This window comes from Solanum stenotomum, chromosome 12 (genome assembly GCF_019186545.1).
Source record: "Solanum stenotomum isolate F172 chromosome 12, ASM1918654v1, whole genome shotgun sequence".
Classification (NCBI taxonomy): Eukaryota; Viridiplantae; Streptophyta; class Magnoliopsida; order Solanales; family Solanaceae; genus Solanum; species Solanum stenotomum.
The window spans coordinates 49,532,891-49,548,794 of record NC_064293.1 but is presented as its reverse complement, the minus strand read 5'-3'; the positions used below and the strand labels follow the sequence as shown (position 1 = coordinate 49,548,794).

The 15,904-nt window shown below is 33.8% G+C and overlaps 2 protein-coding genes across 3 annotated transcripts; one reads left to right on the top strand and one right to left on the bottom strand.

The window, feature by feature from the left end:
• The first annotated feature begins 946 nt into the window (after window positions 1-946).
• LOC125846610 (uncharacterized) lies at window positions 947-5,474 on the top strand. 2 transcript variants are annotated; one of them, XM_049526163.1, is made up of 15 exons: window positions 947-1,189; window positions 1,478-1,580; window positions 1,689-1,800; window positions 1,924-2,064; window positions 2,228-2,332; window positions 2,838-2,921; window positions 3,546-3,661; window positions 3,751-3,852; window positions 3,933-4,046; window positions 4,150-4,206; window positions 4,333-4,399; window positions 4,562-4,615; window positions 4,699-4,773; window positions 4,862-4,897; window positions 5,212-5,474. In XM_049526163.1, exons 2-15 carry the CDS (start codon window positions 1,558-1,560, stop codon window positions 5,323-5,325), a joined length of 1,200 nt encoding a protein of 399 aa, XP_049382120.1. In that variant the 5' UTR covers window positions 947-1,189; window positions 1,478-1,557; the 3' UTR covers window positions 5,326-5,474. The 2 variants fall into 2 exon arrangements, with proteins under 2 accessions (XP_049382120.1, XP_049382121.1); XM_049526164.1 differs by having other exon boundaries at window positions 965-1,061.
• Window positions 5,475-5,580: 106 nt separating this feature from the next.
• On the bottom strand, window positions 5,581-10,950 carry LOC125846609 (uncharacterized). The gene is made up of 9 exons (XM_049526162.1): window positions 9,918-10,950; window positions 9,239-9,294; window positions 8,369-8,451; window positions 8,134-8,212; window positions 7,773-7,883; window positions 7,127-7,236; window positions 6,539-6,622; window positions 6,347-6,384; window positions 5,581-6,018 (listed from the first exon to the last, which is right to left on the bottom strand). The coding sequence occupies exons 1-9, from the start codon at window positions 10,912-10,914 to the stop codon at window positions 5,948-5,950; spliced, it is 1,629 nt and encodes a 542-aa protein (XP_049382119.1). The 5' UTR covers window positions 10,915-10,950; the 3' UTR covers window positions 5,581-5,947.
• Between the last annotated feature and the right edge of the window lie 4,954 nt (window positions 10,951-15,904).

The following is a 15,904-nucleotide window of genomic DNA, read 5'->3' as shown; positions in this document are numbered from 1 at the left end:
TTTTACATGTAAAAAATATGAAAATATCATATTATTTTATTTAATTTGTAAGTGATCATTTCTTCCTTTGTAATCATCTAAAAATAGCGAAGACCATAAGTGATCATTTCTTCCTTTGTAACCGTCTAAAAATAGTGAATAAAATAACAAGGTAATTACTATTACCTTCTTTGATTCTCTAATTTTGTTGTTTTAGCTAACCTTTTTATTCTACTCTTGTTTGATGCATACAACAAGGTGTGGATTTAACAATTTTAAATATAGTTAATTAGACAAAATTATACATGATTAATATATGGATCCGTTGCTAATTTTGCTTTTGGCGTAAACGAAACTTTCCAAATCTGTTGCCACATAAATTCAAACCGAAAAGCCAAATCCCATGTTCTCTGAGTTGTAACAATATAGTTAGTAATTAATTATTTTATTAGAGTTTAACTAATATCAACTCATGATTCTATAAATTTACCTTTTTGTGGTAGCAGATAAATATTTTATTTTTAAAGTTACAAATTCATTATTATAGAAGTTACTAATAAATAAATTTCAGGTAACTTAATAGAGTAAATATTTAGATAAATTCTTAAAAATTAAGATTGATACTATTTCAATTTACATGACATTTTTTTCTTTAAGCCCTCTCCAAAGTTATATATCGACATTAAAGTGACAACATAATTTTTTCTTGATAATTTCTTTTTGTATTTTCTTGTTTTCTTGATGAAATTAATTCTGTATCTATTAAATTAATTTTTTTCCACTACTAGCATATATACGAATAAAAAAAATAATTGAATCTGCATATTCAAGATTTATGTTCACTTCATGAAGTGAGTTTCCATCTGTCGGTCCTGTTAATATCAATATCCATTTTTATTATCTGTTTACCATAAGGACTTTTTATTTCAAAATCAAATAGTAGTTATTTAACATTACCCATTAAATACATAAAAAAAAAAAATAGTGAAAAGGGAAGAGGACTGGTCTTCATGTGTTTGGATTTTGAGTTTACTTGCAACGACATCTCGACAAAGTATACATATCCTTTTGACGATTCCAAGGTTGGATATTTTCCTATATTAAAGATTCCGATGAAACATTGAAAACTTTACAACATTCCAAATTTTGATTTTGGTGAAGCATAGATTCTTACTTTCCTAATCTTTCAGATCAGCAACTTCAACTTCAGGTTCGATTCAAGATTCAAGATTTCAACTTCTCTCTCTTCAGATATATATGTTTTTACTTTTTACAACATTTCAGAAAATTTTCTGCTTCTTTTTTAGGCTAATATTTGAATACTGTTTGTCCAAGATTGCAATTATTTGTCTTTTACTAATATTTGACTTACTTGTATAGACCAAGTTAAGTAGTAATTAGTAAATCTTTGAGATATAATGAATGGAAAAATGGGAACTTTACTCTAAGTGTTTAGTAATTGCAAAGTACTGATCCTTTTTTTGCTTTCTGGTTTTAGGAATCTCCCAACTCATATTTGGGCTAAGCAGATGTTAGTCCTTTTCTGATTCTGGAAAGGATTGTGAGCTTGTGACTAAGATGGGGACGCCTATGAAACGCAGGTTCTTAATTTGACACAAATTTATTCATATAAGCATTCCAACTGGTTTGGGATTGAGGCGTAATTGATTGGTTGATCCATTTATTTATTTACTGCTGAATTTCCACAGCTCAAACTCGAGAAGACGGAATGAAAAGATGAGGCTTTTTGTGACTACTTTTATTGGAGTTGTATTCGGGTTTTTCCTAGGTGTAACCTTTCCTACAATTTCATTGTCCAAGGCAAGGGGAGCTACTTCTGATTTTGATCTTGATATAAACATATTTAATGGGGACATTTTATTTTTAAGTCTCAGTTGAATAAGAGCTAATAAGGTAATGTGCTTGTGGATTTCAACTTTGCAGCTGCCCTTACCTACTAATCTTATCCCATCGATTGATCCACCTGACATGGAAAAGTCGGGCCTCTCAACTCAAGCTCTATTAAATGTTTTGAAGTCCTTGAAGGATCGCGTTGGCAGTTTACACAAGAATAAGACCCCGAAGGTATTTTACTTGTCACTCCTATAGGCTCCATCAGCTTCTTGTTACTTGTTACTGTTTGTTATAGTAGATAATCCTATAAGATTGCACTTCCATGATTCCATCTTTTGGAAGTTTGTATACCAATTGATGTTTGATCTTTATGCTATTTGGGGAAATCTTGCAGATTTGGGTTCCATCAAATCCCAGAGGCGCCGAGAGGCTACCCCCGGGTATTGTAGCTTCTGAGTCTGATCTTTATACTCGAAGGCTGTGGGGCCTGCCAAGTGAGGTCTGTCATTTCTGCATGTATGCCTATTGAAGTACTCTATTGATTCTTCTTATTACTTGTCTACATTTACTTGCTCATGTTATGTGAATTGATGGCATTATTTGTGGCTTAAAATGCAAAAAAAATCATCCATGGCATTATGTGAATTGGAGGGACGGTTTTCATACAAGCAAAATTGGAAGGAGGGTGTTCATATCAGACACATGTTAGATGGATAGGGAAAGAGTATCTGAATAAGATATATTGAAGGAACTGCTGAAGTGGACTGATAGATACATACTTGCATTCTTCTGGTTTCTAGTGCTCAAACAAACATTCTATAATGATTTGGTGAGAACCAGTTCAAGGGCAGCTAAAATGTGATTTTAGAATGTCATTGTGTGTTAAAAGTGAACGATGTCCATGTCTCTCTCTCCTTTCCTTACCTTTATTTTTGGGATGAGAAAACATAATGATTGTGTATGATGTCCCTCTAGCATAATCAGCTCCATTAATTGGTATGCAGGACTTGATCATCAAGCCAAGGTACCTTGTGACCTTCACAGTTGGCCTCAAGCAGAAGAGTAACATTGATGCAGCAGTGAAAAAGGTTGTGCTCGAGTCTCTCTATCTCATTTTCCTTGAAGTCACTCTTTTGAGCACTGCTCTGTCCTTTTGGGGGGTTATTTTGTTCATGTATAAGGACCATAAGCGTAACTAATTTTTCTCTTTTTTTGCGCATAAGTCTTGCTTTGTTTTATGTGCAATACCTTGGCTGTTCTTATCTATAATGTTTTCCTTAGTTCCTGTAACATGTATGTAAATTTATTGATGAATCTCTGCAAATCATTAAGAATCAATCTTATTGCCAATCCCACATTTAATCTCATTACAGAATTAGAATTACCAGAGACAGGCACTCATTGTAGGGTGGCTAGCACCACACACAGAGGTCTCATTTTACTATTGCCCAGTATTGGCTCTTGCTACCCATCCAAGTCTTGGTTTCTTTTTTCTTTGAAAGTTTTAAAGCTTTTCTGTTATTGTCAAGGCCCACTATTGGTTGTTGCATGATCGCTAAGTTGGATTGTTTGCCACTCATGATTTACATTTCAAAATGGAACATATAGAAAGAAAATGTAGGTTAAGGGTGGGTATGCTGCCAACTTAGGAATATTCAAGTCCAAAATTTTACTTTTGTATCTTTACATTCTTATTCTTGTATTGTAAACAGTTTTCAGAGAACTTTACCATTATGCTGTTTCACTATGACGGCCGAACAACTGAATGGGATGACCTTGAGTGGTCATCGCGGGCTATCCATGTCAGTACACCAAAACAGACTAAATGGTAACCTTCTTGCAAATTCTTTCTATCCTCAATTCTTCAACATATTTTGATGGATATGTAAGTGCAGTGTTTATTCATTTTTTTGAAAGGTGGTATGCAAAACGTTTTCTACATCCTGACATTGTAGCACCGTATGACTATATATTCATCTGGGATGAAGACTTGGGGCTTGAAAATTTTAACGCGGAGGAGTAAGTGATTATTATTAGAGGCATGTGAATTAACAAATATATTGAATTATGTGGAGTCTTGAGGCTTTATGCAACTGCAGATATATAAAGTTGGTGATGAAACATGGTTTGGATATTTCACAGCCTGGTTTAGAACCAAACAGTGGGTTGACATGGCAGATGACAAAAGGGAGAAATGACACTGAAGTTCACAAGTAGGGAATGCAGTACTTTAACTGTATCTACAACTGCTTTGATTAAAGCATATCATGTACACCAAGCTTGATCTCATATACAGTTTATTGCTTCTGCTAATAGGGAAACAGAGGAAAGGCCAGGCTGGTGCACTGATCCACATTTGCCACCTTGTGCAGCGTATGTAATGCTTGATATTTACCAATAATAACTCTTGTCACTTAATGTTTGTGTCTCAGTATTATTTATCAAAAATGAAAAAGGAGGGTTGGTGTCTATGTTGACTATTATTTTGTTTGCAATCAGATTTGTTGAGATCATGGCACCGGTTTTCTCTCGAGAGGCGTGGCGGTGTGTTTGGCATATGATCCAGGTATCAATTATTAAAGATCTTTCATGTTTTTCCATTCATTGCAACAGCTTCCCCCAAGGCTCCCGCCCCACCCTTGGCCCCTCTCCCACAAACTTCAAAGTAGAGCCAGCAAAGAAAGAAATGTAGAGTAAAATGAAAAGCAATATTGATTCTTTATTGCAGAATGACTTGGTCCATGGATGGGGCCTTGATTTTGCGCTTAGGAGATGTGTGGAGGTTAGTAGTTGTGCTGTGCATAAAAATTCCCATATGTTCCATTTGAAATGACCTTTTTCCTAATAGTTACTTTTGATGAGCAGCCCGCTCATGAAAAGATAGGAGTTGTAGATGCTCAGTGGATTGTACATCAAACTGTTCCATCTCTTGGAAGCCAGGTATATCCAACTTTCAGATGTAATTGGAGTATATCAGACTAGCATAAATGTTGGCTATAATGATTATCTTCTTTTCTTATTTCTACAGGGTAAATCGGAGAATGGCAAGGCACCATGGGAAGGGGTATGTTAGCTATATTTCATTTTCATGTATGGTGAAATTTGACCATGAATGACAGATGATTAAGGAAAAAATGAATTGAAAGAACTAATGGTCACATTTTGAATTTGCATTATGAATATGTCAAACCACGTTCAAACTTTTGTGCTGGTAGATGAAATTTAAGATGCTTGTTCTTTTCATTATATCACACAAGATCTCTGTTAACGTATGTGAACTCAAACCCATACTTCCTATGATTCTGCAAGTGTTTTTGAGTAATCAGAGTGTGTTGATCTCTGATTATATGTCTAAGTCCAGCATTTGTTTTGTCTCAGGTAAGAGAAAGGTGTCGGAGAGAATGGACACTGTTTCAGGATCGCATGGCTACTGCAGAGATGGCCTATTACAAGGCAATGGGAATGGATCCCCCTAATTCCACAACTAATTAGGTGACTCACTAATTTAGAATGCTTGTAGAATTTCCGACTTCTTTTGTGTGCAAATATCTAATACTACTTGTTTAGAGTTCCAAGTGTGGGTAGAAAGAAATATATGTATTCTCCTTATATTAATATAATTCATCTTTTGTTTTGTGTTCTATGGTTGCTTTGAGTTAACAGAATTGATCTGATAACAGATAAAAATATCTATTTTCCGCGGCACTTGATACTTTGAAAGGTGCCATAGTAAAGATTGTAACATTAACAAATCTAATTGATACCAGCATTTCTTGAAATACAAAGATATATTATTACAACTCATCCTAATCTATATGTTATAAAAGGTTCCAACACCACTTTCGCCCAGAAACGAAGCAAAATTGGGGGCCAAGGAAAGAGGTAATGTGGAGACGGTGAAAATACTATTAACTCTTTGTTGAGGTAGCTAGACAGAACATAAATATGTATAGATCTCCAATTGCCACCAAAAATGTGGATTTTCCAAGAACTGTTTCTTCTGTAATGGTGGTGTCCAGGCCAGCTTGTGGGCATCTACTTTTCCGCTGATACCTGCAGCTTCTCACCAGCACATGTACTGGATAACTCTGCCCATGTAATCTAAAAAAGAATCTTACAAATATCCTTTGGTGATTGCCTCTTCCAATTCTTGAAATTCCCAAGCATCATCCGCTGTATACTCTCCTGTGAGAGGTAAAGAGAGCACAATTAGCTACTGAACAAGTACTTGAAGGAATTAGGATTGATTCGGCTTGTGGAATTCAAGACTGCTTCAGATAAAAGGCAGATATGGTGTTCTCTGCCATGTTATTAGGTGCAAGATTCAGGCAACATTCTCTAATACTACAATAGCATTGTTATACGATCTGCTCACAGCAATGCAGACCTCTCGTATCTCTTGATGTTCTAGATAAAGGGAACCCCTTCCGCAACTATTTTCAGATGTAAACAAGACAAGCAAGACTTTCAGGACTTGCTATAAATAATCAAATTCAAAATAACAGTGTCTTACCAATTGAATCTCGTCGCAGAGCTGTCAAGTGAGCACAACTGCAAGTAAAAATTTCAGCTTGGGTTTGAATCCACTTATAAGAAAATTAAGAATTAAAAAGAAATTATGCATCACCCAAAGATTTGTCATTTCTCATCATCCATCACAAAAGGAGAACCTTTTTAAGTATTAAATATTATCTTTATATGGTACCTGCCAAGAGCTTTCCCGAAGTCTGCACAAAGTGATCGGACATAGGTACCTTTTGAGCATCTTACTCGGAAAATCACATTCTGTCTGCCAATTCGAAAAAAAGGGAAAAGAAGTATCTTCAATATGATTTCACAAAGTGATAAGCCAACTGTAGTGGAGTGACAACCTTCAGCAACAAAAGTACTTGCTCACATCAAGGCGTGTAAATTATAAGCATTTCTGTCCTAAATGTCTTATTCTGCTTCACATGAAAGAATGTCTGACATATAGACATTCAAGTGCTTCAAGAAATACTCAGCTTCCCTCGAGAATAACTGGATGGAATATAACATGCTTCACATGAAAGTATGTCTGAAATATAGACATGCTTCAGTGTACATCTAGCACTAAAGTATTCAATGCAGTATAGAGGGATGGTAAGACACTTCTGAGCACCCAAGGAATGTTAGACACTTTGAGAGAACCTTGGCTAGAGCTTTTAACTCATACACACACACACACTACTGACTACCCACATAGATATGAGTTTTCAAGAGTTGAGCATCCATATGGTACAAGATTAGCACAAGAAGATTTCAACAAGATAACCTGTCATCTAAACTCCGCTTCACATCAAATTCGAAAATTGAAATCCTTCTCGGTGCAAGTTCGATGCTTTCTCCTCTTCTTGCTTTATCATACATCTTTTCACCACCAACCTATCATAAGTACATGGGAGTCTAATAAGTAGAAGTGTAAAACACTATACTGAATCCCATTCATGCCTTGGTCACCCAAGAGAAGTTCTGATGAAGCTGACAAAAATTGGAAGAGCTTAAGAACCTATAAAAAAAAAGATAAAAATACCACTCAAACGATTACAGACTACAGAAGTAGCACCTATATTTTCTGAATCAGAATACTCTTCGATTTAAGCATATGTCCAATCACAGTTAGTATCAGCAGCAATAATCTCTGCATTACATGGACTTGAGATATAGCTGAAGTTGATTCAACACACTTTCTTTTCATGAGATTGATAAACAACATCACTTCAACAAAATTAAGCATGTTGGAAATACTAAGAATGAATTGTGTTGAGGAAGTGTTAATTTGGTATCACTAATTTCATCTCTCCAGGGTAAGAAAGTGCTATGATAATTTGCTACATTATCAAAATATGCAGAGGAACAATTTATATTCAGCAAAATAAAAAATTGGAGGATCAGAAGTGCTGCAACAAAATTTAACTTACTTTGATTGCTGAGAACATCGGAGGGACTTGCCATATCTCTCCAAAAAAGGATGCTGCCGTTTTCTTTATGTCCTCATCCTTGATATGCTCCCATGGCTCTCGTTGAATTACCTGAATATTACAAAATCTAAACTTCATAAGTAAGATGAAACCTGGGGTAAACAAATAACTAGATCCTGTTTATGTAACATCAACTAGTGTGAGTGTGTAGACTTTATTCATGATGACTATCACAAAATTTCTCATCTTGCCATCTTAATTTGTGTTGCTGATGATTAGATGAGACTTTCGTGGGGGTGAAACAAGCCACATGGTCCAGATTTATCTGCAGAATTATAACTTCAAAAAAACAAATAAATACCGGGGAATCTGCATCCCAGGTAGAGGTGGCTTCTCCCAAACGGAAGATTCCACTGTAGCCCTTCATCATACCCTGATAGCTGCCAAGAACAATTCAACTTCAGGAAGATTTATCTCATAACTTTCCATAGACATGGATATAAGTTCTCTCAAGACAAAGAGGGAAATTAGGAGAAATCGGTAACTCTCACAAAATTTTAGGAATCCCTCTGTTAAATCATCTAAAACTTTATTACCTATCAACGATCTTCGTAGATTTACCAACACATACAATCAATAAGCCAGTTGCCATAGGATCAAGTGTTCCAGCATGGCCAACCTGCAAAAGATTAATTTGAAGGAGAAGGTGATAAGCATGAGATGCCTCAGTTCAGTTAGTAGAAAGTGAAAAATGTCCCCAACCACGTGAATATAAGCATAAAAACCCCTCAAATCAAATACATAAGACATAAACACCTGCCCCTCCTGATAGAGTGGCCCAATTTTTTTTAGAAACGGAAGTTTGTTCGAAGGTCTTTAATTTAAAATGAAAATTTGGGGGAGAAGGTAACAAAATGCTGTGATGTGTACTCTAATTCTCTCAAAATTTGCTACATACTCTTTTTTTCTCTCCCCAACATCTTCAGCCCATACTCCACAGCTCTAACTTTACTGCACAAAATCTTCAGGCTAGCAGACTAGATCTAATGGAGCATCCAACACTAAAAAGAATAAAGAAAACTTGAAAAGGGGAATTGATACTCATGTTAAAATTCTAAGATCTCACAGTATCTTGCATTAGGAATGGATATCTTCAAAGAAAATCAAAATAGTAAATCTACCGACAAAAATCAAAACTGTATTCAAGCTCCTACTTTTGAATGTAAGAGTTCTATTAATCAGCATGGATATAATCAAAGTACAGACTCAAAGCTTTAAAGTGAAAACACTCATCCAAATTATTTTTTAACTTGCATTCCAATTCCTAAGACTGACATACTGATGCACCTTCAAATACAAAAGATTACCATAAAAGTTTATCTTGAGATATACTTAAAGCGAGTTTGCATACTGCTTCTCCGAGACCATATCAAATAGCCCCTAGATTGTGGTTAGGAGAGATGTACCTTTTTCACTTTTGTTAGGCGGCGCAACTTTCCACAAACAGTAAAAGAAGTCCAACCTGTAACGCAATTCAGATTATGAGTTACAAAACAAAGAAGAAAACCAAGCTTTTATAACAAAATTTCCCAAATGCAATAGCGTCCAAATCTGTGTTTGGCTTTACGATGTTAGATCATAAAAGACAACTACAACAACAACAACATACCAAGTGTAATTCTAATTCACAAATAATATTTATGGTATTCGATACTAAATTCTGTTTTTATGTGAATATATTTTTGCCTAAACATAGAAGTCCTTTAGTGAGCTTTCTGATGCACAACACAATAACAAATGACCTTCTTGAGCAGTTTTCATTAATTACCCAACACTGGCTGCATTCATAATGTACACTCCCAAATAAGTTTTACTTATTTCTGACTTTAAGACTCCCTGAGTGTACACCCCATTTTAAAAATCAAACAACCAAATGTACTCAAACTTCTCAAGCAAGCATTGCATTCTGAATCTCTACTTGTAATGCTTCTTGTTCAATTAGAAACTCAAAACACCTAACATTGACTTCACATGAGAACTTAACACTCTTACTTTAATTCTTTCAGAATCACATCAACATCTAAAATATGAACATACTTTGCAAGATAAATCCAAGTGTTATAACAATAAGGAGCTCAAACTCACCTTTTGGTTTGTTCACTAATACAACCGTCCCACCCGGACTATCCCATTTAGGAGGAAGCCCTGTACTCCTTGTCGCTAGAAATGGCTCGGCACTGGCAACACCATTTTCCTTATTTGGAACTTTCTTCAAACACTTGAAGAACTCTTCCACTTTCTTTTCCGATACATCAACTTTAGCTTCCTCCTTAGTTTCAGAGCTGACACTTTTTTCTTCCTCTTCAAAAAAGATCAAACTTTTACCATCCCCACCATCAATATCTTTTTCTATTATATTTTCCTTCTTCTCCAATTTCTTTTTACTCCTCTTTACATTCTCATTCGACTGCCCAGGATCAAGAAAAGCCTTATCAAAACCCTGATCGGGAAAAAACTTCTTCTCCAATTGATATACCATCTTATAATGCTTATCCTTCTCCCAAGGATAAGCAAAATTGTCATAAAAGTACAACTCTTCTTCCTTCTTGTGCAATGTAGGTAGCTCCACAACTTCCTGCTTCAACTCAACAAGCTCATTATCCTTGTCCCTGTTATTCTCATCCTCTGAATCCGACCCACCAAACATTCTTTTCCTTCTCTTATTGTAATATTTCCTTTTCCCTTTATCCATTTTCATAATACCAGAACTGGGTTCTTCAGGCTCCGGTTCCGCTTGTGGAGAAGAAGATTTCGAATTCAATTTTCTGTCGACCCAATCGTCGAACCCAAGTTCTGAACCGGGTTCGGGTTCTGAATCAGTAGGTTTTGAATTGGGAAGGAAGCGTTGTTGGCGAGATTTTAGGGTTGGTGAAGGTGGGTTTGCAGGGCGGGAGATTATCATTTCGTATTGAAGTGGGTATGGGGTTGAAGTTGTAGAGAAAAAGTGAAGTGAATGGGATTTGAGCAAAAGGGAATTGAGCATTGAGGGAAAGAAGATGGTGCCTGACTGAGAGAATGAAGAGATGGATTTGGAGCGGAGGAAGATGAGAGACATGCGAGGAATTACTACTGACTTCGCCATTTTTGCCGTTTGTTGGCGAGTTGCAGTGATACTCTTTTTTTGGTAAAATCTTCAATCACACCATTAAAACATATTCCTTCCCGTCGATTTTTTATTATTATGCCATGATTTTCTTTTCTAGAGCCAAATTATATGAATTTTGATTAATATTTTTTCATCTTATGACAGATAAAAAATTACCATTTGTAGTACTTTTGGTATAGTTTTTTGAATATGTAAATTTTTTATTTAAAATATTAAATTAATGTAATCTAATTTAACTTTGACAATTACTCAAATTGCCTTTTAAAAAATGCAACATGATAATTAAAAATTGACGAAAAAAGTACTTCTCAAGATATAATATGCAACGAAATCTTCAAACTTAAAAAACAAATTTTGTTATGTAATGGTTAGATCAATTATGTTGTATGAACATATTGTTGGATTAAGAATTTATGGAATGATTTGGTGGATAATGTTGTATGAGTAATTGGTCAGTTGAGAAATTCCATGTTATCAAATAAGGATGGTGATGTGAATGTGTGGACCTATTTGAAGAGATAAAATTAAAAACGAGATAGTTAAAATAAGATAGGAGTAACTTTATGAAGGATGAGATAAGTGAAACAAGATTGAGATGATTTGGGTATATTGGTTCCCATGAGAAAGATTGACGATGTTGGGTTCAAAAAGGATAGATGTAAGTCAAAGAAAATATTAAAGAAGTGTGATTAAAGTGAATGTGACGCATTTTCAATTAATCGAAGACATGACCTTAGACAAAAAGATATGAAAATTGTGAATTAGGATAGAAGTTTAATATACAGTTAGGTATTGTCTCACTTTTGTGCGAGTCAGGCTTGGTGATAGTTTGCTGCTCGGTACTCATTTCTCCTTAATTTCGTAGTATTAGTAGTTTTTGTGTAGTTTTATATTCCTGTGATTTATATTGCTAATGGTTATATCATATTTTTTTATTATCACATTATTTTATAATTATTATTATTTCTTTTTTCGTGCATGCTATGTGATGCTTTTTCTAGTATTCATTATATCTCTTTTTTTCCCTGTATGTTCTTAGATACAAGTTACTTGAGTCAAGGTCTTTTAAAACAATTTCTTTCCTTTCTGGAGGTAGGAATACGATCTATATACATTCTACTCTTTCAAATTCCACTTATGAAATCATACAAAATATATGTTGTTTAAAGCTAAATTGAATTAGACTAATTTAATATTTGAAAATTAGAATTAAAATATTAAATGACTTTTTAAATAATGGATAGGTAGAAAAAGTATTAAAGATAGATAATTAGATATCCAAAATGAATAAATTTGTAAAAAAAAAAAAAAAACAAAGTAAACCCAAATTAAATCACGATCCAAAAAATGATTGTGTGCGCACAAAAAAAAGAAACAAAAAAAATAAAAAAACTTTTAGATGGCCGGTATTTCATGCATATTATGACTTTTAGCTACTAGCAAATATTAATGCAAAAACAAAATTTAAATAAAAGCCTTACTTAAATACATAAAAACTTAAAAGGATTGGAAAAGACAAATCATTCTTTGCATTTGAACTTATAAATATTTGCCCCTTTTTATCCAATCGATGGATCAAATTGCGTAAAATATAGGAGTGTCAGTAGTATGATTCGATTGGTTATTTTTAATAAATTATATCATTTCAATTTTTCGGATATTTTATAATATATAATTAAATATTGAGGAATTTTCATATATAGTCACTTAAAAAAGCTTAATTATGCTCCATAGCTATAATTTGTTAATTACGATTCGTAGCTACATGTTATAGGGAGGAGAGTGGCGAGTGAGATTGGGAGAGGGATGAGAGAGGTGAGCGAGAGAGTGCAGACAGTGGAGAGAGGTGAATTGTATATGTATATAAGTTAGATAATTGTATATATTTAACTACTATGTATATGTATCAATAATTGCATTTGTATATCTGCATACAATTTGAATTCGTATACATTGAATCAAGTTAAAACATTTGTATTTGTATATTCAATCTCTCTCTCGCTTTATACAAATACGATGTATAATTTGTATTTGTATAAAGCGAGAGAGGGAAAGGCAAAAGAAAACTGGGCAGGGGAAATTTGTATTTGTATAATTATAAATGTATAGGGCAGAAATATATGTATTTGTATATCTCGTCTCTCTCGCTTTATACAAATACAAACACAAACACAAACACACATTATACATTTGTTTTTGTATAAAGCGCGCGCGAGAGAAAGAGAAAGGCAAAAGAGAACTGGGGTAGGGGAAAATTTGTATTTGCATAATTATAAGTGTATAGGCTGGAGAGATATGTATTTGTATTTGCATATCCCGCTCTCTCGCTTTTAGGGCTGGCAGGGGGACCGGGTCGGCCCGCCCCGACTCGCGACCAGTTCGAGAACCGGCTCGCCGGACCCAATCCTGTCACTTCTCGCGGGTTAGGAGGGACTTCGGGATAGGGGATCGGTTAGGAGCCGATTCACCCTTTGGTCCCGGTCGACCTGGCCCGGTCCTGTCCCGGCTGAACCGGCCGGTTTCGCGGGATCCCCTAATTTTTATTTTTATTTTTTTGAATTATTTCCATTGGGGCAACGGCTAGTGGCCCCCCCCCAACAGATTTATTCATCTTTTTCACTTCCCCAACACCCTCTACCGCCCCTCTACTTTTAATATTTTAATTTAAACCCTTAAGTTATCATAAATACACTTTAACTCATTTTTAATATTATAAATACCTCTTTATCCCTTATTATTTCTTACAAACTCATCTATTCCCTCAGCTATTTTCTATATCCTCTCAATCTTAAGTCTCAATTTTTGATTCCATTTAAGTCTCATATTATATCATAATACATATATTTCAATTTTAAATTTTCATATTATAGCATAATATATATAATTCTCATAGTTGCTATCAAGTATTGGAGTTCCAAATTACAAGTTACAACAAACTACAAGCTTCAAGAATCAGTTATTCGGTTATAACGTCTGCTATTAACGCAGATGTTTGGTACGTTCATTTCATAATATTTATATTTTATTTTTCGTCATTAATTTTTGTGTTATTATTATTTTTATATTACACTTTACATATAATTAAATATGAGTTCTAGCAACAAAGATATCGGTAAGAAAAAGAGAAAGAACCAAGTGACATTAATAAATTATTTAATTTTAATAAAAAAAAGTAGTAAGGAAAAAAATAAGAGTAAATGTGGTGGTACTTCTTCTAAATCAATGTCTAGAATTAGATTTAATACAAATGATTTACTTATGTTGATAATACTTCTTATGATATTGATTCAAATGTCAACTCGATCATGAAAGCTTACAACGAATTTATGGTGATAATCCTTATCTTGATGAAAATTCAGGTGAAGAAGTAGAAATTGGTTCAAGAGAAGATGAATTAGAAAATACACCTACTAGTCCAGTGACAGAAGTTCCAAATGAAACTACAAATTCAACGGAGCAAAATTGTGGATGCCAACCCCTTATACCTCATATAAGGGAAAAGGTGAAGTATCAACGCCCTAAAACTTCTGTTGTGTGACAATTTATGACTTTAGATAAGGAAAACTCTATTTCTATTTGTAATAAGTGTAAGCAACATTTTAAACATAAACAAGGTGGATGTCAAGATGGGACGGGAGGCTTAAATAGACATTTGTTATCTTGTGTACCGATTCAATATAAAGAAGCTAAAGCATTAGCCGATAGAAAAAAAGGAAGTTCAGTTAATGATTTTGATATTAATGTTAATAAATCGGTAGGGGCTTCTAACATGGTTCAAACCCCGGTGGTCCACTAACACAACGTAAATATAATAAGGAAAGAGATCGCGAAAAGTTAGTTAAAATGGTTTTTGTTTGTGGTTTGCCTTATAGTTTTCCTTCACATTCCGATTTTATTGAATATATTCAACAAACTTATAATCCTACTTATAGAGGTTTTTCAAGAAATACTGTTAAATTTGATGTTTTTGTATATCAAGGTAAACATTGTCAATATCTTCGTTGTATATTTAACATATTAGATTGTAGAGTATCTATAACTTCGGACATGGGTCGTAGTGTTAATGGACATGATTATTTAACTATTACAGCACATTTGATTGATCATAACTGAAATTTGCAAAAAAGAATCTTAAGTTATAAAGAATGTGTAGAGAAAAAAACTGGTGCATAAATAGCTTCAAATATTTTGAGTGTTCTAGATTATACATGCTTATAGATAAAGTAATGTCTATCACATTAGATAATGCATCTAATAATATAAATGTTGCTAGTATGTTAAAAGTTAGATTATGTCCAATTGATGTTAAAACTTTTCATGTTATATGTGTTGTACATGTATTAAATTTAGTTGTACAAAACGGTATTTCAATATTTGATTGTGATTGTATGAAAAATTGAATATGTTGTTGCCTAGATTTTTTATGCTCATAGAGCTGCTAGAATTAGGAAATTTAATGAGCGTTGTATACTATGTGATTTGCTACCAAGAAAAATTCCAAGACATTAAAACAAGGTGGAATTCGTTTTACGAAATGCTTTCAGTTGCTTACGAATATAAAGGACCCGTACAAATGGTGTTTAATGCTCATAATGCTGACCCATTAGATAGAATTTGTGAAGAAGATTAGGAAGAAACTAATGAACTATTAGAATTTTAAAGATTTTTGTATGATGCTACAACAATGTTTTCTGAAATTTATTATCCTACTATTTTATCAGTAATAATAAATATTTGTGCTATTTTAATTCAATTTTCTAAATACAAAAAAATTGAAAAATTTTTAAAAAAAATTCTTATTCCTCAAATTTATTTAACTGCTACTTTACTTCATCCTGACTATAAATTACGAGGTGTGTATGGACTTGTTGACACTTTTTATGATACTTTAGAAATTTTACCGGAAGAAATTTCAACTTGTGAAATGTGTAAGTCTAGCATAAAAGTAGAAGCAAAAATTTTGTAT

Coding starts and splice junctions, on each gene's coding strand:
- LOC125846610 (XM_049526163.1), top strand. CDS start 1,558: ATGGGGACGCCTATGAAACGCAG. Junction 3,662..3,750: donor ACACCAAAACAGACTAAATG/GTAACCTTCTTG, acceptor TTTTTTTGAAAG/GTGGTATGCAAAACGTTTTC. Junction 3,853..3,932: donor GAAAATTTTAACGCGGAGGA/GTAAGTGATTAT, acceptor ATGCAACTGCAG/ATATATAAAGTTGGTGATGA.
- LOC125846609 (XM_049526162.1), bottom strand. CDS start 10,914: ATGGCGAAGTCAGTAGTAATTCCTCGCATGTCTCTCATCTTCCTCCGC. Junction 8,452..9,238: donor GCCTAACAAAAGTGAAAAAG/GTACATCTCTCC, acceptor AATCTTTTGCAG/GTTGGCCATGCTGGAACACT. Junction 6,385..6,538: donor TTCGGGAAAGCTCTTGGCAG/GTACCATATAAA, acceptor TTTTACTTGCAG/TTGTGCTCACTTGACAGCTC.